Source organism: Acanthamoeba castellanii (assembly GCF_000313135.1).
Source record: "Acanthamoeba castellanii str. Neff unplaced genomic scaffold scf7180000084603, whole genome shotgun sequence".
Lineage (NCBI taxonomy): Eukaryota > Discosea > Longamoebia > Acanthamoebidae > Acanthamoeba > Acanthamoeba castellanii.
Window position 1 is genome coordinate 439,554 of NW_004457654.1, and position 21,278 is coordinate 460,831.

General features: G+C 58.0%; 8 protein-coding genes across 8 annotated transcripts; 4 read left to right on the top strand and 4 right to left on the bottom strand.

The window, feature by feature from the left end:
- Positions 1 to 164: 164 nt before the first annotated feature.
- On the top strand, positions 165 to 4,302 carry ACA1_069440 (protein phosphatase 2C domain containing protein; the record flags this gene model as incomplete). Its single annotated transcript, XM_004352836.1, has 14 exons — positions 165 to 293; positions 457 to 607; positions 739 to 816; positions 934 to 1,088; positions 1,181 to 1,300; positions 1,415 to 1,584; positions 1,684 to 1,786; positions 1,867 to 2,070; positions 2,152 to 2,622; positions 2,682 to 2,756; positions 2,987 to 3,262; positions 3,361 to 3,603; positions 3,692 to 3,981; positions 4,080 to 4,302. 14 exons carry the CDS (start codon positions 165 to 167, stop codon positions 4,300 to 4,302), a joined length of 2,688 nt encoding a protein of 895 aa, XP_004352888.1.
- An 853-nt stretch (positions 4,303 to 5,155) lies between these two features.
- Positions 5,156 to 7,709, top strand: ACA1_069450 (uncharacterized protein; the record flags this gene model as incomplete). Its single annotated transcript, XM_004352837.1, has 11 exons — positions 5,156 to 5,191; positions 5,236 to 5,279; positions 5,473 to 5,567; positions 5,703 to 5,882; positions 5,950 to 6,096; positions 6,192 to 6,293; positions 6,394 to 6,506; positions 6,735 to 6,872; positions 6,962 to 7,072; positions 7,223 to 7,384; positions 7,494 to 7,709. The coding sequence occupies 11 exons, from the start codon at positions 5,156 to 5,158 to the stop codon at positions 7,707 to 7,709; spliced, it is 1,344 nt and encodes a 447-aa protein (XP_004352889.1).
- A 285-nt stretch (positions 7,710 to 7,994) lies between these two features.
- On the top strand, positions 7,995 to 8,772 carry ACA1_069460 (uncharacterized protein; the record flags this gene model as incomplete). The annotated part of the gene is made up of 2 exons (XM_004352838.1): positions 7,995 to 8,113; positions 8,190 to 8,772. 2 exons carry the CDS (start codon positions 7,995 to 7,997, stop codon positions 8,770 to 8,772), a joined length of 702 nt encoding a protein of 233 aa, XP_004352890.1.
- A 682-nt stretch (positions 8,773 to 9,454) lies between these two features.
- ACA1_069470 (uncharacterized protein) lies at positions 9,455 to 10,416 on the bottom strand (the record flags this gene model as incomplete). The annotated part of the gene is given in 3 exon segments (XM_004352839.1): positions 9,455 to 9,859; positions 9,875 to 10,250; positions 10,337 to 10,416. The coding sequence occupies 3 exon segments, from the start codon at positions 10,414 to 10,416 to the stop codon at positions 9,455 to 9,457; spliced, it is 861 nt and encodes a 286-aa protein (XP_004352891.1).
- Positions 10,417 to 10,463: 47 nt separating this feature from the next.
- ACA1_069480 (transporter, major facilitator subfamily protein) lies at positions 10,464 to 13,376 on the bottom strand (the record flags this gene model as incomplete). The annotated part of the gene is made up of 16 exons (XM_004352840.1): positions 10,464 to 10,657; positions 10,751 to 10,889; positions 10,966 to 11,145; positions 11,213 to 11,299; positions 11,392 to 11,476; positions 11,582 to 11,653; positions 11,720 to 11,772; positions 11,852 to 11,908; positions 11,990 to 12,126; positions 12,223 to 12,289; positions 12,393 to 12,492; positions 12,582 to 12,638; positions 12,743 to 12,852; positions 12,934 to 13,001; positions 13,093 to 13,116; positions 13,262 to 13,376. The coding sequence occupies 16 exons, from the start codon at positions 13,374 to 13,376 to the stop codon at positions 10,464 to 10,466; spliced, it is 1,545 nt and encodes a 514-aa protein (XP_004352892.1).
- Positions 13,377 to 13,699: 323 nt separating this feature from the next.
- Positions 13,700 to 15,667, top strand: ACA1_069490 (uncharacterized protein; the record flags this gene model as incomplete). The annotated part of the gene is made up of 8 exons (XM_004352841.1): positions 13,700 to 13,784; positions 13,883 to 13,939; positions 13,961 to 14,168; positions 14,258 to 14,365; positions 14,504 to 14,861; positions 14,935 to 15,175; positions 15,291 to 15,409; positions 15,473 to 15,667. 8 exons carry the CDS (start codon positions 13,700 to 13,702, stop codon positions 15,665 to 15,667), a joined length of 1,371 nt encoding a protein of 456 aa, XP_004352893.1.
- Positions 15,668 to 15,702: 35 nt separating this feature from the next.
- On the bottom strand, positions 15,703 to 18,009 carry ACA1_069500 (uncharacterized protein; the record flags this gene model as incomplete). The annotated part of the gene is made up of 10 exons (XM_004352842.1): positions 15,703 to 15,872; positions 15,950 to 16,025; positions 16,151 to 16,278; positions 16,369 to 16,429; positions 16,553 to 16,624; positions 16,701 to 16,828; positions 16,915 to 17,053; positions 17,171 to 17,277; positions 17,381 to 17,510; positions 17,599 to 18,009. 10 exons carry the CDS (start codon positions 18,007 to 18,009, stop codon positions 15,703 to 15,705), a joined length of 1,422 nt encoding a protein of 473 aa, XP_004352894.1.
- Positions 18,010 to 18,623: 614 nt separating this feature from the next.
- On the bottom strand, positions 18,624 to 20,980 carry ACA1_069510 (uncharacterized protein; the record flags this gene model as incomplete). The annotated part of the gene is made up of 9 exons (XM_004352843.1): positions 18,624 to 18,748; positions 18,805 to 18,912; positions 19,082 to 19,208; positions 19,306 to 19,438; positions 19,510 to 19,606; positions 19,756 to 19,961; positions 20,077 to 20,291; positions 20,364 to 20,472; positions 20,760 to 20,980. The coding sequence occupies 9 exons, from the start codon at positions 20,978 to 20,980 to the stop codon at positions 18,624 to 18,626; spliced, it is 1,341 nt and encodes a 446-aa protein (XP_004352895.1).
- Positions 20,981 to 21,278: the final 298 nt, after the last annotated feature.

Consider the following 21,278-nt stretch of genomic DNA (forward strand, 5'->3'; position numbering starts at 1 on the left):
CAAGAGTAGAGTGGCTTCTCATTCATCAGTTTCTTTGGTAAGAAACATTTGACATTTTGTTATCGCAATCCAAAGCGGTGTGACTTCCAACGTGTGGCACGTTTTAATGCATTTACGTGATGGACAGAAGCAACAACGAGAGTCCAGTAACGAGAGATCTGATCATGGGAGACGCGACTGAAGCGTTGGAGCAAGAGCTGGCGGCTTTGAAGGAGCAGCTGCTCGAATGGAAGGGTCGCTACGAAACGATTCACGAGGAGCGCCTCGCCCTCGAGCGCAAACTCAACGACGAGGTAAGGAGCAGCCTGCCCAACACAATCCACAGTTTCAATTTCACTTTTTGTGATTGCCTCCAGCAATCGTTTTTCATTTGATTATTTGTTTGATTATTTGCCCTCTCTTTATTTTATTAAGCTTTTTTAATTTTAATTTTATTTCTCTTTTTCTGTGGGGCAGGTGTCGCCTACGCCTGCCGCGCCTGGAGCCGGCAAGGCCGAAGAAGAGGAGGAGAACGCCAAGACCGCCGAGAGCGCGCAGCCGGACAGACCCCGCGGCAGGGTTGCGCCTCCAGCCATAGTCGGAAGAGAGCGTGTGTCGTCAGTGTCGGGTACGTTTTTCGCCTCAACTACGCTCGGCCTGCACGGTGCACATGCTGCTTGACGCTCCAGCCCATGGTTCTCTGATCACCCTAACGCATGGCGCCTACGATCTCGATTGCTCTGCTTTCCGCAAAAACAGAGGAGGTCTTCGCGACTCCCGTGCCACTCACCGAAGCGCCCGCGCGTCCTCCTCCTCGAGTGGCGCCGCCACGCCCAGGTTCTGGTTCGTGGCCGGTCCCCTTCTAAACGTTTGTTGGCCGTACACGCGAGAGCAAATCACTAATCGGGCACCTCCCTTGAACACAAACCACACCACACGCAATCATACCATCAGGCACGCGCGTGCCAGTGCTGGATCGATCGAAGAAGGAGCTCAAGGAGTGGGACCCGGTGGAGATTCTTGGAAAGAAATGGCTCAAGAAGTTGTACCTCTTCCAAAACCACCTCGCCACCATCCCGGCCGAAATCGCTGAGTTCACCGAGCTGCAGGTGCGTGCCGGACTCCTCTTTCCTCTTTTTCTTTCCTTCATCGCCTTCTTGCTGACCTGACGAATGAATGTTTCGACGACGGGGCTGTCCAGGCGCTGGACCTCAAGTACAACCGCATCAAGGAGTGGCCCACCGCCCTCTGCTCGGTGACCACCCTTGCCGAGCTGCTTCTCGCTGGCAACCGCGTTCGAAGCTTCCCTCCCGCCGACGACGTACGCATGACCACTCAGACTTATTTCCACAACCAGGCTCTCACGCCTCTGCCGAGGCGCCCGTATTGCGTGCGTTGAATAATTAATCTATTGATTGATGGGGTGCGTGTGCAGATGGCCAAGCTTGCCGCGTTGAAGAAGCTCGACCTGTCGCAAAACGGGCTCCGCGAGTTCCCCGAGGCCCTGTGCTCCCTCCCCGCCCTGGCCGACCTGGCTCTCGACCGCAACTACCTCGAGGGCCTCTCCCCCGCCATTGGTCACCTCTCCTCCCTCACCCGCCTCAGGTTTGTCCCACTCCCTTTCCATCGAAGTCTGTCGACAGTGCCCTCGCTCCTTGCACAGAAGTGTTGATGGTGCTTCTTTTCTTTTGTGTCGACATACAGCATCAAGGCGAACAGCCTCAAGTCGCTGCCCGAGGAGCTGTGCGATCTCGAGTACCTACAGGAGCTGTGCATCGCTGACAACCAAGTCACATCGCTTCCCGAGGTACGATCGGCCTGCTTCTTGGCCTTGCACATGCCCGTGTGAGGGGCAAACCTAAGGCGGCACGCACGCACGCACACCAGGGACTGGGCAAGCTTGTGAATCTGCAAAAGCTGGACATTTCGGAGAACGCCATCACGGCGCTGCCCGCCGACGTGTCGGGTCTCACCGCCCTGCAGAAGCTGAACGCCAAGCGCAATAAGATTGAGTGCATTCCCGAAAGCGCCACCGTCACCGAGACCGGCGGCTTCTATTCTCTCACCGAGCTCAACCTCGCCCACAACCAGGTGCTCCCCCGATCTCATTTTCTTTTCTTTTCTTTAGAAATCTGTAATCGCAGCCTAATAATACAACAACAAAATCTGCAGTTGGAGTCTTGGTCGTCTGCGCTGTGGACGAGCGAGGCGCTGCAGGTGGTCAATCTGACCGCCAACCGCCTGCCTGAGGTGCCTGCAGAGATCAGCTACCTCTACAACCTCACCCACCTGCACCTCAATGCCAACCGCATCACCGTTGTCGCCAACGAACTGGGCCAGCTGGCTGCCCTCGATACGCTCGAACTCAGCTTCAACGATTTGGAGGCCGTGCCCGCCGACCTAGGCTATCTTGCCGCCCTGCGCGTGCTCTCCCTGGGCTACAACCGCCTATCGGGTGAGGCCCTGCCCGACCTATCAGCTCTCTCCGCGCTCGAGCAGCTCTTCCTCGCCGGCAATCCTCTCCAGCACGTGCCCGGATGGGTCGGGTCGCTACCAGCCCTGTCCCAGCTTCACCTCCACCTGGTGCGCCCCTCTTCCCTCCTTTTCACGGGCGAGAACGCGCCAGGCCACGGCCTCTATTTGGTACCAGGGGTTGCGAGCGTACTGACCCTCTCTTCATTCGGTGCGTGCTGCAACCCAAGGCGGAACTCGAGGAGCTGCCTGAGGAGCTGTGCGGCCTCCCTTCACTACAGTACCTCGACGTCTCCGGCAATAAGGTAATGAACCACTTTTCACTTTTCCTATTTACGAACAGAATCCTGGACCCGACCTCTTTCCGAAAAGAGCTTAGATTATTTTTTTCCTTTTATCTTTATCTTTCCTAGCAACGTAACGCGCCATGCTCGTTACCCAGGTTGCTGGTTGGTTGTTATTGACCAGGATTTCTTTTTCTCGATTCTTCTTTCTCTTGTGTGTGTGTGTACTTTCTTTCATCGTCAACAAACAGTTGAAGGCGCTTCCGGCCAAGCTGCCCGAGCTGTCGGGCCTGCAGCGCCTGATCGCGTGCCACAACGCGCTTGAGACCGAGGGGGTGCCCGACGGCGTCGACGACCTGCGCGAGCTCGAGGAAATCGATCTCTCCTACAACCAGCTCAAGACCGTGCCCGAATCGGTTCACTACCTCAAGGACAGGGCGCACATCCTGCTGCAGGGCAACCCTCTCGATGAGGAGACCCTCCGATCCTACCACACCCACACCTGGACGCCCTCCAAGCGCTTCAAGGTACATATCTGATTTGATTTATTATCTATTTGATTTATTTTCGATTTGATTATCGTATTCTCTGTATCGGAATTGGATTGACTTTTTTTATAAAAAAGGTGTCGTCGGCGGAGATCATCGGGCGGCGACCGACGATGGAAGATGCGCTGTCGCTTCAGGGCCACTTCCAGGGCCGCGAGGACGTCGACTTCTTCGGCCTGTTCGACGGTCACGCCGGTCGCGGGGTGGCCGAGTACTGCGCCGACCACGTTCACACCGTTGTGCTCGACAAGCTCAAGGGCGGCTCCGACACCCAGGCCGCGCTCAAGGACTGCTGGGTCAACGTCAACTCTGGCTTGAAGGTACTCTTCCTCGAGACTTGCGCACGACACGCACACGCACCACCGCACACGCTCACATTCCTGTCGACATGAATTCGGTCGAACTCAGGCCCAACTCGATGGCGGAGATACGTCGCTACGGCATGCGGGCGCGACCGCGGTGGCTGCGGTGGTCGAGGGACAGCGCCTGATCGTCAGCAACGTGGGCGACAGCCGCGCCGTCGTCGGCCGCGCCGGCAAGGGCATTCGCATTTCCAAGGACCACAAGCCCAACCTGCACGAGGAGGAGGAGCGGATCTTCAACCTGGGCGGTTACGTGGTGGGCGAGACGGCCCGCGTCAACGGTCAGCTCGCCGTCTCGCGTGCCATCGGCGACTTTTACCTCCACCCCTACGTCAGGTAACCATCCCCCTCTCGCAGCGCGTGTCGTGTCGTGTGCGATCTCGTGTGCTGTGTGTTGTGTTGTGTTCTGTGCTAACGCACGTGCGCAAAACCAGCTTTGAGCCGCACGTGGCGTCGCTCGACCTCACGCCGGAGGACTCAGTGCTGATCATCGCCTGTGACGGCGTGTGGGACGAGGTGGACGACGACACGGCCATCGAGCTGGCCGCCCAGGTCGCCTCGGCCGATCCGTTCGTCATCTCGTGCCGCATCAGGGACTACGCTTACCTCCTCGGCTCCGACGACAACATCTCCGTCATCACCATCCTCCTCAAGTGATGATGGTGGTCAATCAATCAACCGAGCCGGAGTCCACTCACCTCCCCTCTCCCCTCGCTCATGTACCTCAACCAACAACTCTCATCAACATCACCGTTGGCGTGTCGTGTGCTGTGTCGTGTACGTGTCTTGTGTGTCGGTTCCTGGGTTGGAGCACAACAGACGCTTTCGAAGCTGCCGAGCAGCCGCTGACGAGAAAGCGGGCGACGCCAAGTGTCACGGTGATGGGTGTGCTGGGGTACAAATAGCGGTGTGCTGGGGGAGCCCGAATGCGAGACAGTGACTGGTTGGAAAGGAACTCAAAAACAACATCAGCAAACAACAAACGAAAACAAACCCGGCAACAACAACAACATCCATCCCCCGCCCTGCCCCCCGTCACTTACACTTCTTCCCTTCTTCCGCCTCCATATCCCCCATTTTCCACTTCTTCTCGGCCGCCCTCCCCACTGTAGATATGCCTCGTGAGGGCCGCACGAGCCATCAACGATTCAAACGAGAAGAAAGTCGTCTCCTTCCATCTCCATCGTTATTGATCCCCTCCTCATATTATTCTTCCTCCTCCATCTTCATTTTCGCCGCCCTCTGCTTCTTATTCTGCCTATTACCGCGGGGGGCGACCGCCCAGTCGTGCGTGCCCTATCGCGGCTCGCCCCACACGGGCAACAGGTGCGACAGCCTCGTGACCTACCCCTCGGTCCTGCTCCGACCAAACCAGACCTACGCCCAGGTTCCTCCCTCCTTCAGCTGTGAGGACCCCAGCTTGACTGTGGAGCTCCCTGTAATTTTAACTCCGACCACTCCGACCACTCCGACCACTCCGACCACTTGACTCCGATTGATGACCGTGGTGATGGGGTCCCACAGGTCGATGAATCGGCGGCAAGCCGTACCAGCCTGTTTGGCGCCTTCTTGCCACCGGCGTGCAGGCAGGCCGCCCTGCGCCTGTCTTGCTTGGGCAGCTTTGTCAGCTGCCGGTTCGATCACAGCTTTGCCTGTACGCCCTTGACACACGACGCTGCGCACATTCGTCTAGCACTCACGTCTGCTTTGGCTGCGTTGTGTGCCGTGTGTCATTGTGTCGTGTGCGGCGACAGACTTTCCGCCATGCAGAAGTGTGTGCGATGCGATGCTGACCGAATGCTCAGCGCAATTTGCCATGCGTGGCAGGTTGGCCCAGATGCCCAACTGCAGCGCGGTCGATCCCGCGACGATGATGCCCCTCTTCCCCACCACCAACTGCAACAACGCCTCGCAGGACGTCGGTACCGCCTTTCTCTCCTCCATTCTCAACCGGCTCACTCACCAGTTACTCACCATCGCGCTCTCGTTCTTCGCTCTCCGTTCTTCTCCGTTCTTCTCCGTTCTTCGTTCTTCGTTCTTCGTTCTTTGGAGAGCAGTGGTGCCGTACAGCCAAGCGGACTGTCCGTACCCGCTCCAATTCAATGAACGCGGCACGGTTGCCGACGGGTCGCTTTCTCTCTCGGCCGACGAGCAGATATGCGTCTACCCGTGCCCCGCACCCATGTTCACGCCGAGCGACTGGCACGCCTCCGCCGGCATCACCATCAGCCTGGCCAGTACGCTCCACTTTCATTCTTCGAATCCCTCCATTCATTCACTCACCCGCTCGAGTGTCGCTCGCAGTCTTGTCGACCGCGATGATGCTCTTCCTCGTCATCACCTACATCCTGAGCCCGAGAAAGCGGCGGTTCCCGACCTCCTTCCAGCTGTGGGTCTGCGTGTCGTCGCTCATCTCCTCGATCGGCATCGACATTGCGGTCGTGGTGGGCGGTACGGCCTCTGTGTGTGTGTGTGTGTGTGTGTGTAGTCCTCCCAATTTGACGGTCCCACATACATGAATGGCTGATGGAAAGCGCAACTCACAGGGCCGGAGCGAACGAACTGCACCTGGGACGACACGCCGGTGCTGCAGACCTTCGCCGGTGCCCGGGACAACGACGGTCAGGGCGTCGTGTGCATATTGCAAGGTACTCAAAGGCCAACATCCCACCATTTGCATTTTCTACATTCCTGCGGGAATGCGGAAGGCGGCGCTGAGTTGCTCGCGTGTGTCGTTGAATGCGTTAGGAATGTTGATAATGTTCGGCGGGCTGGCGGGCAGCTTCTGGTGGGTCATGCTCGCCTACACCGTCTTCCAGTTTCTCGTCTTCGAGCTCGCCTCCGACCGTGCGCGGAGAGCAGTACACGCCCCACCTCGCTAGTCCACCCATGACCCACTGCCTCACAGCTGTTTTTCTTCGCTGTTAGCTGCACATCGTGTCGCACATCGTGAGCTGGGGCATTCCGGTCATCTTGGTCACCATCGGTACCATCGCTACTCGGCTCTAACCGCGTGTTCCCACTTACACCCAACATTGTGCGTGTCGTCTCGTGTGGTGTCGCGCTATTTTATAGCCCTGGGCGCACAGCAATTCGAGGCGAGAGCGGCCGGGCACAATTGCTTCGTTGTGTCTCCCTGGGACTGGGGTCTCTTCTACGCACCCATCTGCCTCAATCTCGCCATCGGCACCACCTTGATGGTGATCTCCATCATCAAAGTCCTGCGGGTAACGCATCGCACATTCCTCTGCGTGAAATTCCACGCCTTGCATTCCTCGGCCTAACCGGTTGATCGTGTGGCGTGGTGGGCGTGCAGGTGCGGTTTCACATTAAGGAGCAGGTCCTTCGCCTGGTCATCTTGATTGCGGTCTACTGGCTCATCTTCGTCTACCTCATCTTTTACCGCGTCTACATCGAAGTCGTCCTCGTACCTCCGCCAGCTCACGACATGACACGCACAATACTCGACACACACACACACACACACACCACACACGCACACACCACACACACACACACACACACACACGACACATGCGGTGGGATACACGACACACGCGCTAATATGAGCATGCAGGATGATGTTAAGGCCGCGATCGGGGATCAGATCGTGTGCAGTGCCGTTACGGGCCAGGAATGCAGCACGGAGAAGGAGATCAACAAGGGCGCGTGGTATCTCCAGGCGCTCACCCTCAGCGGCCAGGGGGTCATCATTTTCTGTTGCCTCGGCATGTCCAAGGTGCTGGGCCCACCCCTCATTAATTCGACTGACATTCAGCATCGCGGTACACTCATCATCAACACGACACACACGACGCACATCAAAACGACACACGACACACAACCAGGATACGTTCACGTTTTGGCAGAGGCTGCTGCGTAATTGGCGCGATCCGATGTCGGTCATCCTGCATGACACCAACAAGAACGGCAGGAGCGGCAGCATCTCGTCGCGGCACGCGGGCCGGCCGCGCTCCAGCTCTTTCTCCATGCCCGACCCAGCTGAAGGAGCAGCCCGCACGCAGCGTTCCATCGAGACCTCGGAAGAGCTCGACGCTCTCTGATCCTTGCCTGCCAACGATGAGGGTGAAACTAAAAGAAATCAGTTTTGCATTCGTACAATTCTCAGATTTCTCCTTGAACTGTTCCCTGTTGGAAATATTGATATATCAGCATTTCCCCTATGCACGTGCAGCGAAAGTGCGCTACAGCCATTGGTTCCCCGGACTGTATCGGGGTTGGAGTGGGCACTTTTGTCCAACAGGCGGATTGAAGGACTCCCGATATGCGGAGTCCGTGGCTTGGTTGCCTGAGCTTGACCGTGTCTCTCTTCTTCACTGTCCACCATCATGAGCAAGACACTCGCTCTCCTCGTCCTTTTCGTCGCCGCGCTGGCCCTGGCCACCTCCGCAACACCGTCGGTCTACCTGGTGCAAGTCAATCTCGACCCCACCACCCTGCAGGAGTTGTACGGTCAACTTTTTATCTTCAACGACACCTCCATGCTCGACTCCATGTTGACCATCAACTTTGATCACTGGCAGGCACGACACGCAACAGACAGTCTTGATAGCCCAGCAGGCCCCGCCGGGCTGCTGGAGCTCGGTGTGGGGCTCCTTCGCCCAGCCCTTCTCCCACAACTACCTCGTGTGGAACGAGACCGGCACCTCGGTCTATGCCAGCACCTCCGCCTTCGGCGAGGGCCACCCGATTCACATCGGGGCCTTCCAGCGCTACGTCCAGCCGCAGCACGGCTACGACTTCAAGGACGGCGCGTTCAGGCGCCAGGTGTACCAGGACTGGCTCGACGAGGACCAGCTGGCCATCAACAACCTTGAGACCGATGTGTACTACTTCGGCCTGGCTCAGGACATCAACGTCAACTCAGAGGAGATCGCCATGCCGCCGCTCTACTCGTGCGAGATGATGGGCATGGAGTACGAGGTGTTCACCCCCAGCTCCAGCTTCTACATCTTCCTCGGCGGGCGCACGACGGCGCCGGGCACCATGACCCGCGACCTGAGGCGCGTGGCCCGCTCGGCCCTCACCCTGGTTCGGTTCGACCCCGGCACCACCAAGATCAACCTCTCTTGGAACCGTAGCGTCGGCCGATTCGTGGTCGAGTGAACAACGCTGACGATAACCTGAGCTGTCATGAAGATGGACCATTGCTTTATTTCTCTCTTTGGGGTGAACGAGACCTGGAGCGGGAGCGGCGAAGACGCTGACGTGGAACGTTATCGCTATTGGGTCCTTGATGGTGCTGCCTGACCCTGGGATTGGCAGGTGGGTGATCCTGTGGGGGAGGGAGGGGAGGCTGCTGTAGAGCGAGGTGTGGGTTGACACCCACTGGGCACACATCCTCGCGGTGGCCGTTTTGCCCACAGTACCAGCACAGGGTGTAATCAGGATGAGGGAATGGTGATGCCATCGGAAAAATGATGTGCGCTAGGCGACGGCGTTTGAGGTTGTGGCGCAGCTCGCCTTGTACCGGCCGATCAGCCCGACAGCCACAGCGCCCGACAGCCGCCCGAAGAAGAAACAAAGATGAAAAACAGAACGGGGAGGAACGGCCAACGCGCTGGAGTTTGTTTCTCACCAATTTCCTGGCCAGACCCATAAGTTGGGTGGAAATGGGAGGGCCAGCTGGAAAAGAGGCTGAGCCATTGCCACATTGTTCGAGCTTGGTGCTCCCAGTCTTTGGGTTACTTCGATAATTGTTTCCAATCCTCCCTTACCCATGACGCTGTCACCAGCTTTTTTGATGTTTAGAACCTCTCACATATTATTGAAATAATAATAATAATATTCACAATTCTGTAGCTGTGGAGGTTGGTGTGTGGGTGATGGTGGTGGAGAGCTTGGCCAAGGTGTGGATGACCTCGCTGCTCAGGTGCGACGCGAGCGCGTGGGCTGCGCGGACCTCATCGCGCGACAGCCGGAACCACTCGCCCTGCAGCTGCCTGTGGGCCAGGTAGGCGTGCAGGGCCTGCTCCAGCATGCGCGCCTCGCCGGCCGACGGCTGCGCAATCGTGTAGAGCACCTCCAGTCGCGCCGCGTTGCCCGTCTGGAGCTGCTGGCGCCGCTTGATAATGTTGGCCGAATGTCCGATCTTGCACTCGTCCCGGTAGGGTGAAGCCGCGATGAAGTAGACGTGGCCCTGGCGGTGCTCGCGTGCCGCGTTGGTGCTTCTCCCGACATCATTTGAAGGTACCTGCTCGCGCTCGACCGGTTGATCATCGACACCGCTCTCGATGACCACAGCCTTGGCGCGCTTCTCGTTTTCTTCGTTTTTGTTTTCGTTTTCGTTCTCGAGGTCCAGCCTCTTACGCTTGGTCGCTGCAGAGGTGGATGCTGGTGGCGTCGTGGTCGATGGTGGCCGCCGGGGGGTGGTTTGTGGCGCTGGAGTGGCGTTCGTGCTCGTGCTCACGCTCGGCGTGCTTGTAGTCCCCGGCAGCTGTTCCTCTCCTGCGTCGTCGGCTGGGCCGCGCCGGTGGATGTAGAATTGCCAGGGCGACACACGGCACCACGGCCCAGGCTGCATGGCCGGCCTGGGCGTTGTCGGGGTGGGCCGGGGTGGCGTCTTCCTCTCCCCCTCGTCGCCACTTTTTTGAAAGGTATAATAAATTCAATTAAAATTATTATTAATAAATAATACAGGCACATACAGGAGGGGACGCACACAGCAAACCTCGAGGTGCGTCGGGCCAGTGCCTCCACTATCTGCTGTTGAAGCAGCATGTCCAGCGTGGCTTCCTCCTCTTCTTCCATTGCTCTACGCCTTTTTAGTTGTCGTTATTGTCGACATAGCTGGGTTGTCACTTGAGAAAGATGTCCATCCCCTCGTCGTGGGCGTTGTGGTATCGGCTGGCGGAAGGGGAGGTGGCGGTGGAGTAGGAGGCGGCTTCCTTGTGTAGCAGGTAGAGGTTCTCGTCCACGCGTTCGACCTCCTCCTCGATCAGCACCGTGCCCTTCGTCTCCAGCGGCAGGCGCAGCAGCGTGCCCACAAACCCTGCACGCAACACGCGCGCGCGCACGCGACCGCACACGCGCACATCATTCAGTGGACTGTGACATCGTGTACATCACCAAGAGCCGGACGTACCGATGGCAGGCAGCACAGCGACCCATGTGATTATGTACAACGGGTCATAGCCGTCGCGGCCCACAATGCCCACCAAAAATGGCCCCACAGCCGTGACCACTCGCCCCGAGTTGTAGCAAAATCCCGAACCCAGCGCTCGCTAGTGAACGCGCAGACGATGAGTTGCGCTGTGCGCTGTGCGCTGCGTTGCGCGGTAAGGTGAGGTGTGTGCGTACCAGGCGCGTGGGGAAGAGCTCGGGGAGATAGAAGGTGAAGGAGGCGAAGACGCCAAAGACGGAGAAGCCCACGATGAAGAGGAGCGAGAGCCGCAGCAGCGCGCTCATCGCGAGGTAGAGCACGCAGGGAATGGCCACCGCGCTCCAGGCGAAATAGATCGCGAACATGGGGCGGCGGCCCTGCGATAATCAAAGAACGGTCACACGTCAGTAGCGCCCCGACGAGAGGAGGTGGGTTGGTTGGTACCAGGTACTGGGCAAGAGGGACGGTGGTGAGGGTGCCTACGAGGCCGCCGGCGTTGAAGGAGTTGCTGCCGATGAAGGTGTACTCGCTCTGTTGTGGCGACCAGCGCGAAGACACAGACACAGGGTAAACGTGAGTGTGGGCGTGCGGCACGAGGAGTAGCGTGACTCATCTATAGACACCTTCAGCCCCTGTATTTCGACTCGCGAAAGTCCGCTCGCCTTGCCCACATCTTCGGCCAGGAAGTTGGCAATCAGAGGAATGAAACTGTATTTGCACACACACACACACACACACACACACAATCAGAACTGGACACAGGGAGGAACGCGAGGCGAACAGTGACACGCAAAAAAGAAGGTCGGCGCGTACCTGGTGATGGTCCACCAGGTCAAGAGGGCGATGATCACGACGAACAGACCGCCGAGGGTTCGTCGTCGATACCTGCTCCCAAAGAGCTCGGGGATCTCGCCTAGCTCGTCCTTGATCATGTAGCCCAGCCGGGCGCACCGACCCAGCTTCTCCGGAGGTGGTTGCTCGTCGTAGTCCCTCTCCACCACTCCCTAATAGAGTTGAATAAATTAAAATGAAAAATAACAATAATTCAATAATTCAATATTAAATGCAGTGGTGATGGCGTACGTAGGACATGGCTTTGTTCTCTCGAGTGGTCTTCCACGTATCTGGCTCCTTGAGCCACTGAAGAAGAAGAAGAAGAAGAAGAAACAAAACATGAGGCATTGCGATGCATGCCTTGCGTTCAACGGCGGGTGTTCGTACGATTCGGATGATGATGGCGAACACGACCGGGATGAGACCGGTGAGGAAGACGACACGCCAGGAGAGTGAAGGGTCGTCGGCGATGAACGACACCTCGTTGAGAAACAGGCTGCTCACGAACGACGCCAGAAACAGTCCTGCGTTTCCATCCCAACAAACACAGCGAGTCGGTACAACCCACATGGGTGAGTTGCATTAAACTCATACGAAGGGGCGTGGAAATGCGAGCGAACCGACGGGGGCGGACGTGTAGAGGATGGCTCCTCCCCAGAGCCGCCTATGTGGTGGCATCGTTTCTGCCTGATGATCGCCAGCACGGGTAGAGAGAAGACATAAATTGTCAGCATATGAACTACATTTTGATGAAAAAGAAAATACTATATGTTGGGGGAGGGGGTCTAACCACAAGTGCAGCGCCGGCAGCCCACTCACCGCCGATGCCGAGTGAAGCGCAGAAACGGCAGAGGCCCAGAACCCAGATGTTGGGGGACAACGCGCTCGCCCTGTGGGAGGAGGCAATGCCGACATAATTGGTTGAGTGGAGCGAGGGGAGCAGAGACTGAGAGCAGTCCGGCCTTTAGCAATGGAGTACCCCGTGCTGAGCGCGTATGTCGCCATGGTGATGAGCATGATTCGACTTCGGCCGAATCTGCATGCGATTCGCAAGGGGACAAAACACGCGAGTCAGAGCGGAGGTGGAAGGCGACTGGGCCTTTGAGCGCAATGAGGTTACGGCCAGGTGGTCGCACGTACGTGTCTGTGAGTTTGCCGAAGAGAATGCCCCCGATCGCCCAACCCACGAGCAGCAAGGAGGTGAGGGACGCCGTCCAAAATGTGATGGCCTCTCGCGTGCTCTGATCCAACTGCGTGCACAGATAGGGGTCGCCCACGAGCAGTCAGTTAAGGGTGGCGGCATGATCGCTGTGTGCGGGCTCGGCGAGTACCTCGGCATTGGGATCAACGCCCAGCAGATAGGGGATGCAAACAGGTGCAGCGAAATTGAACAACAGACCTGAGTTAAGATAAATAAATAAATAAGTAAATAAGAAGCATTAGATTTAAAGAATCTGAGAAATCGAGAAAGACGAAGAGGAGGAGCGTACCATCGAATACATCGAAACCCCATCCTGCACATGAGAAGAAGAGTAGAGTGGCAGGATGTAGTCAACATTGGAAATGAAGAATGAACTGATCTGGTGGAGGTACGCGTACCAAGCCAGGAAGCGAAGAGGACGAAGCCTTGGTAAGCCGTCAGACCGCAGCATGAGGTACGCCCCGCCTGGACCACGGCACCACCCTCAGTTCCTCTCTCATCTTCATCTGACGAAATCGGACCCCCGTCCGCCTCGAAGTCTTCCAGGCTGTACGTCGCGCGATTTCCCTTCATCGGATGCACGAGCTGGCCTTGATTCGCCAGTTGGGCCTCGCCTCGCCTCCTCTCCGTCAAAATCAGGTGTCGATCTCCACCAGATTCGCGTTTTGATGGAATTCTACTCGTTCCAGTCAATGCTGCACGAATTGTGGAGGGCTGACGTCAGCACAGGCCCAACAAGGAAAGCGAGGCCGGCCAGCAAGTAGAAGGAGAAAAAGTGTAGCAAGAGCAGAAGGAGTAGAGGGGCAGGAGTCGGCGAGTTGTGGTTCAAGTATTACGGCTGCTGCTTAGCAGCTTTACGAAGGCGCAAGTAACTGCTGCGATAGGCGTGGCAGCAGATGGACCCCGCGCAGACAGGAGCTGGGGTTGAGTCGCTGTTCAGCTTTCTTGAGAACCAAGCCGCGTTGTCGTTTGCCCCTTCAGGTACCTCCTGTTCTCTCCCCATTTCTCGTCTCTTCGTCTCCTTTTGTAGAAATTTGCGTCTTTTGCACTACATCAACTACTTCAACTGTCTCTGGCAGAGGCGAGTCGTGCCGTGGCTGCGGGCCAGGTTCATGACGGGTTCAAGCCCGTGATGGGTACGCCGCGCTTGTTTGAAGGAGCGGGGTCGGCAGCTGGCCACACGAAGGAGACGAAGAAGAAGAAGAGCACGGGCGTCTCCTGGGCAGAGCGGATCGAGGCCGCGATCGTGAACTCGGGTGGTCAGGCCAGCCTCAAGGCCATCCTACACTTCATCGAACTCCGCTTTACCGATGTCGCCGCCGTCGGCTATGACTGGAAGCGCACCATCAGCTTCACTCTGCAAGGGTAAGTCGGTCATCCTCCTCGCCCTCACTACACACGCATAGGACCACACTACACAGTTGCTGACAGCATCAACTCCCACATGCACACAGTGGCGATCAGTTCAAGAAGGTCGGCAGCGAGTGCGGTGGCGTCTGGCAGATGTGCCAGCCCACCGAGGAGGTACCGCCGTGGGAACTGAACAACCTGGAGCTCAAGAGGTACTGTCTCGTTCACTTCATCGCACAGGTCTCTCCAGTAGTATTGTCTTCGTCTTCACCGTAAAGGCCTGGGTTGGTATGTGGGCTACGAAGCGAGGGCCTGGAATTAGTACTTACCCGCCCGTGTCTCTTCATCAGGATCATTGAGGAAGAAGCCAAGACGAAGAAGGAAAAGCTGGACGAGGAGAAGCTCAAGCTTGACTCGCGCAAGAGCACGAGGAAGCGGCGCAGCCACAGTCCGCGCAAGCGAAGCAAAAGTCGAAGCAGAAGCCGAAGCAGCCGCCGCAGTCGTCGCAGCCGCAGTCGTAGCAGGGACCGAGAGAGGAAAAGATCGGAGAGACGACACAAAAGCTCGAGGAGGAATGCCGAAGAGGAGAAGCGGGTGAAGAGGCGCAAGTCTGAAGACGGCCACAGCACTTTGAAGGACAGAACGAAGCCGACAACCAAAGGTGCTGGTGAGATCGAACCCTTTGAGGACTTCCAGGCCGCTCTGCGGGTACCCTTCTTCTTCTCCTCCCTCGTCATGTTCGATGAACTTATTTTGATCTGCGCTCGGCCAACGTGCCCAGGCCAAGCTAGAAGCGCAGGCCCAGCAGGACATGGCGTCTGCTGTCCAGGGCCGAGGAGAGCCCCTTGGGCCGATCGACATCTCGGCGGGCGGAATCGGTAAGACGGAAGGGAACGAAGAACACAAGACCGAGCCTACCAGTACCAGCGAAAAGGTGGAAGAGGAAGGAGAAGCGGTGATTAAGTCCAAGGAGGAGGAGATCCTGGAACTCTACCTCAAGCAACACCAACAGGACAAACAGAGTAAACAACCAGGCCACCACGAGGAGCTAACTGGGTATCTACCTCCGACCGATCTGCGTGTGTTGTGCAAATTACTGAGTGGCTATCCCTGACAGGGAGTACGGTACCCAACCAGTGATGGCGCATGAGGCCAACAGCTACGACTACTCGAGTACGTACGGGTACTACAGCGGCTACAGCGGCTACACAACCGATCCAGCCGCCTGGGAGCAGTACCAGGCGCAGTACGCCCAGGTACGCACCACATATGCTCATCAGTTACTTTAGCGCTAACGCTCACTTCATGGGTTGATGTAGTGGACGGCCTACTACACGAGCATGGGCGCGGTGATGACGACGCCAATGACCATGATGGAAGAAGGGGGCGATGACCTTGGCGAGGAGGGCGGCAAGAAGAAGGGCGGCAAGAAGCCCACGCCCGAGTTTTGGAAGGCCTACAAGGAGAAGAAGAGGAGGAAGAAGGCCGCCACCAGGTTCAACCTCAAAGGCTAGTGAACAACAAAACTAAACAACAACTATTGACTTCTTCAGGAGAGCTGTTTGGTTGAAAGATCGTGAACGAAGGAGCTGATGTGGATGGCCTGGCCACGACCCACGACGATGCGGTCCTGGTCCATCCGCACTTGCTTGGTGCCCAGCCCCCCTACGCCCGGTACGTGCACTTGCCACAACGTCAAGCGCTCTTGGGCCGACACACCTGCGCCGCGGTAGCAACTTGGTGAGAGGAGGCAGCAAAACGCACACGACGTGGCACTCGTCACACAGCATGCGTACCGGTGGAGAGTAGGGTGTCGTAGGAGCTTAGACAGAGCCAGTCATCGCTGGCGTAGACGACTCGCTCCAGCTCGGGCTGTGCGCAGCAATGCCCATACAAGTAGCGTGGCAGCTGAACGACAAATGCGCCACATGCGCTGGGCGTCAGCGCACACCGGGAGCAGAACAAAAGAGATCGAGAGTGTGTGGAGGCGTGCATACATAGGACTGTGGCATGCGCAGGTCCCACAAGAGCGATCCGTGTGCGGTGGAGACGAGTGTGTAGAAGCTGTTCAGGCACGCCAGGGAGATTGTAGGCTCGGCCAGAGGAAGAGCGCACACTTTGACTCCTGATGATGGGTGGAGGGTGATGGATGATGGATGATGAGGGTGATGATGATCAACGTGCGGGTGAGCAGATTGAGTGTAGAAGGTCTTACCGCTCTTGGCGTCGTAGACGGTTACGTCCTGAGAGCCGGTGAGAATCTTCTGATCGTCGTACTGGCAGGACGTGGCGGCGTGAGCACCACTAACAAACGGAAGAAGAAGAAGAAGAAGAAGAAGAAGAAGAAGAAGAAGAAGAAGAAGAAGAAGAAGAAGAAGAAGAAGAGAGGTCGCTCGTACGTGCAGCACTGTAGTTTTGGTCGCCTCGGGCAGTGTCCACAGCGGTTGTGTGCTCGTCAAATCCCACAATTGCTGTTTCCACCCGCAGTTGCATCTTAGCCAAAACGAACCGTGAGGCATGGCGCTGTTTTGATGGGGGGGAGCGAACCGCGGTGGAGAGGGTGGCAGAGACAAACTTGCCCAGGGCTACGTTACAGGCCACACTGGAGACGGTCTCGGGTTCTTCTGCCTCGATGCGTCCCGGGTGCGGGTAGACCGCCAACAACCGACCGTCGTCTGTGCCCAGTGACCACCACACCCGAGTTAGTTTCGCGCCTCTTCGCGTGCAATCGGAGCTAAAAAAACACATAAGTCAAAGGTACCGTGGTACAGGTGCAGCTTGCTCCCGGTGCCGCCCACGAGGAGGAACGGGTCGAACTGCTGGTGGCACATGGGGCTGAAGGGCACGCTGATCTTGCCCTGGCTGGCACCCGAGACCACATCGTAAAAGTGAATGCCCGCCTGCATACAACAACATTGACGCATGTGAACACAAGACACCACGCACGCCACACGCCGCACGCCGCACGCAGCGCACCACACACGGCGCAAGAAACAGTGAATAGTGGTGTTACGCACGTGGCTGAGTGAGGTGAGGGTGCCGCCTGGCCGGTAATCGAAGCTTCTGACCGTCGAGCTGAGCGGGATGGTCTTCACCAGCATCGTGCCGACCCTCCAGTTGCGTTCTGGGTGCGTGTCGTGCGTGTCGTGAGTGTCGTGCGTGTTTTGTGTGTCGTCTTAGTTCTCACGCTCATTAGACCTGAAGAAGAATGCAGGGCATGCACGCACCCAAATGGCAGCGCATGCGGTAGTACTGCTTCCAAGAGGTGCGGGGCGGCGGCACCAATGCCGACGCTCGGCCATGCCGCAGCCACCGCCTACTAGTCAGCACCAGCATCTTCCACAGCGCGTCAGACTCCTGCGTGTGTGTGGTGCGTGTCGTGCGTGTGGTGCGTGTCGTGCGTCAGTCTGCTGAGTAGCCCGTGGGCGGCCTGGCTCAGAGGTACCTGGTCGGTGCCGTCGGGGGAGGTGGTGGGCGATCGGAGCGCGCCGAGGATGGTGGCCCAGGCCCGGCAGGTGGCGGAACAGGCGAGGACGTCCCTGGGCGCCTCCACCGCAGCAAACACCGCGCAGAGCACCTCGACCGGCAGATCCTCGATCGTCGTCCGCTGTCGCTGCTGCAGCTCGCCATCTTCATCAACTCCACCATCACCGTCGTCTCCATCACCACCGCCGTCGTCGACGTCGTCTTCTTGTTGTTCGCTTGTGCCTGCTGCTGGTGGTTGTGGTGGCTGCAGGCCAGCCAGGCGACGGCGCTCGAGCTCCGGCCCGAGGAGGGGCAGCTGCCGCTGGGCCGCGGTGAAGTGCGACTCGAGCCACGCCTCGATCGGCGTGCGCCCATCACCTTCGCCCATCATCGTCGTGTTGGGTGCCGCGTGGGCATCGTCTTCCTCAGGGTCGGCGGCTGCGCCGAGAGTTGTTTGTTGGTCCGAGCCGCAGTTTGGTGTTTTAGAAGTCATCAGGTGTCCAGCCAGAAGACGCAAAGTCGCCCATTAAGTCGTTTCCCATCTCAACGTTCGCTAAACTCTGCTCCTCATCTCCCTGGCCCTGAATTTGACAAGATTGAGACGTTTCCTCGATCGAATCCCGATCTGCTGCATGAACCCTCTCTCCACGGTGCTGTGGTGATCGGGAACCCTCCAAAATCTTCAATTTTCGCTTCATTTTGCGTAATCTCGATTCGTAGACACGCCGAAGCTGCTCGTTGTCTTGCGCCAGCTTGTCGAGCGTCCTCTGCTTGTGCGCAAGCTCGTCCTCGAGCTTGATCACCCGCTCACTCAGTCGCTCATTCTCGCGCAGCACCTCAAACCAATCGATCTCATCCATTCATTCGCTACTTCTTGTACTTTGGCACACTCACCGCAAGCAAAGGTGCAGACGTGGCAGCCAGACACGCTGTTCGCTGAAGAAGAAGAAGAAGGAGCTCACACCAGTGGTCGGAGGCGACGATGATGATGGCGGCGACGATGTGTCAGGGATCGGCGGAGAGGGCGCAGAGGACGAGCTGTTCGGCGTCCCAGTGCGGGCGCGAACTTGGCTGCTTGGCGAGCCACACGAAGGCACGGGCCACCTTCTCCTGCCTCCACAGTGTGTACTCTGGAACGCGCCAGCGAAGCACGAGAAGGGTCAATACCACGTGGCACGACACGCACGGCCCACATACCAGCGCATCTCACCACCACCGCCTTCACCATCTTCGTCATCATCACCACCAACGTCGTCGTCGTCGTCATCATCACCAAAAGGAGGAGTTGCGTTACCTGCGGTCTCGCTGCCCAGCAGGTTGAATCGGGTCACCACGAAGTAGACCGGTCCAGCGTAGTACGGACACATGTGGACAGGTGCGACAAACCGGGGCAGCTGGCAGGCATGCTTCGTCAGACGAAACGAGCCACGGCGCAAAGGTGGTGGATGGGTGGTGACAGCAACGGGGTACCTTGAGGCGTTGGATGGCGGTTTCGGTGCTCGAGGCGTTGACCAGGAAGAGAGCCACCGCCAGACCTTTCTCAAACTGCCCCTTGCCTTCACCCAGCACCCCGTGCAGCTCTCTGTACACCTGCGTGCGGTTCATCACCGTACATTTGTCGTTGGGTGGTGAGAACACAGCCACGTTCCAGACACACACACGAGAACACAACACCACACATCCGTACCCGTTCCTGGTAGGTATCGCTGCGCTCCATTTGCTGGCCGTTCACCACGTAGATGAGCTTGAGAGTGTGCCCCCAACCTTCCTCGATCGTCAGGCCGCAGAACATGGCCTTGCCCTTGGCCCGGTACCAGTTCCTGGAGTTACCCCAAAAGTTTGAGCGTCCGCCCCACGGACCACGATTGGATCTAAGCGTGGCGGTGCGAACCTGGGCCTGCGAATGACGCAGATGTTGGCAAGGCGCTGCACGGGCGAGCCCCACTCGTTGGCGCTACAAAAGGCCACACGGATCACCCTACACTTGCCTGCCACCGCACGCACGCACCACACACGACATACACGACACACGACACACGACAGCAAATTCAAGTGAGGTTCTACTCCGCGCACAGATCGCGGGATCTGCTGGGCGTTTGCTGTTGGTTAGGCCTAATGCATTTGGGTGGCAAGGTACCCCCGGGGCTGACGATATCGGCTTCAAGGTGAATGTCGGCGTCGGACGGTACCGGTGCGTATGACGAGGCAAACGAGGAGAAACTCTTAAGCGCCTCTTCCTTGATGATATTGGCGATGGCGGAGAGAGTGGAGAATGAGGGAAGGCCTGCCAGGATGAATGCTGAGTCTACGGGCTTGCGCCATTCGGTCACCATTTCGTGCATGCTGAGAGCCACAACACAACACCGCACACGCACCACCGCACATAAACCATCGCACACAGTGAGACGAGCGAGCAACCAAACACGCACACGCACACACGACACATACGCACGCGTACCGGCGGTAGGCCTGCTTCCAGCCACCGTAGCCGTCGCGGGTGGCATGCGACCTGACAAACTCCCGCAAGGCCGCCGCGTGGCCGATGCCGTCCTCGTCCTCGTCATCGCTCTCGCCGTTTTCGCCCTCGCTCTCGCGTTCGGAACGGAGCGAGAAGCGGGCGAACAGGTCGCTGATGGGATGCTCCAGCCATGCGTTGGCCCGCTCTGGCACGGACTGCCCTCCCGCCCGATGACAGGTCAGCCGACGATGTACGAGATTTTGATCGATGTGTGGCAACAGGCGTACGGTGTATGGATGTGGACCGATCGTGGCTTCGCCCCAGAAATCTGATCCAAAGCGGCGAAGGAACAGCGTGCACCACACCACCTCGCTTTCGGTCTCATGCCGCAGATCGCTGCATGTTTGCGTCACCTGTAGAAAATCCCAAATCTCTCCTAAATGAATGAAATGTAAAGCGCTACTTGGGGGGGGGTTGATACGCTTGCAAGATCAGCAGGAGTCAGGTGCAGCAACACGCACGCCTTCAGATTAGCGTCCAAATCCAAGAACCCTCCAACTTCTCTTGCCATTCGTGCAGCAGTGCATGATTTGTTTATGCCGCTAAGTCGTTGCTTTCGTGTTCTTATTGGTTCGGTGAAGCTTGTACGCTCCTTCCTGTTGGGCGTTCAAGTGCCGCGTGACATCCGCTTCGTCGTCTCCGTCGTCTTGTACTTCTTGCGTCTCGCCAGGAAGCCCGGGCCGACCTCGAACCGCTTGTAGCTGAGCGCCCCGCCGCCCAAGCCCATGCCGTACTGCTCCATCGGGGAATGCGGTGATGAAGAAGACGAAGAGATGGAGGAGTCAAGTGATTGCTGGCGCGGTCGACGTGGGGCCGGCGAAGAAGCTGGCGAGGACTCCTCCATTCCTTCGCAGTCGTCTTCCTCGTCTTCGCCCTCGTCGAGCCGTCTATCCTCATAGAGTCCAAAAAGGTGCGCTCGACGAGACGATCGTGCAGCTGGCTGCTGTGATGGCGGTGCTGCTGGTGCGTAGCCGCTGCGCAGTGACGGGTGAGACCGCAGGCTTCCTCCTGGTGCGTTCGTGGGCGATTCTGTCGACCGTATCGTGCCTGTCGGTGATGCGAGTCTCTTCCGGCCCTTCTCTCGGCTGGCGAGATCTCTGCGGCCAGGCTCAGCGTCGTGGCCGTATATACGGCGGTCGTCG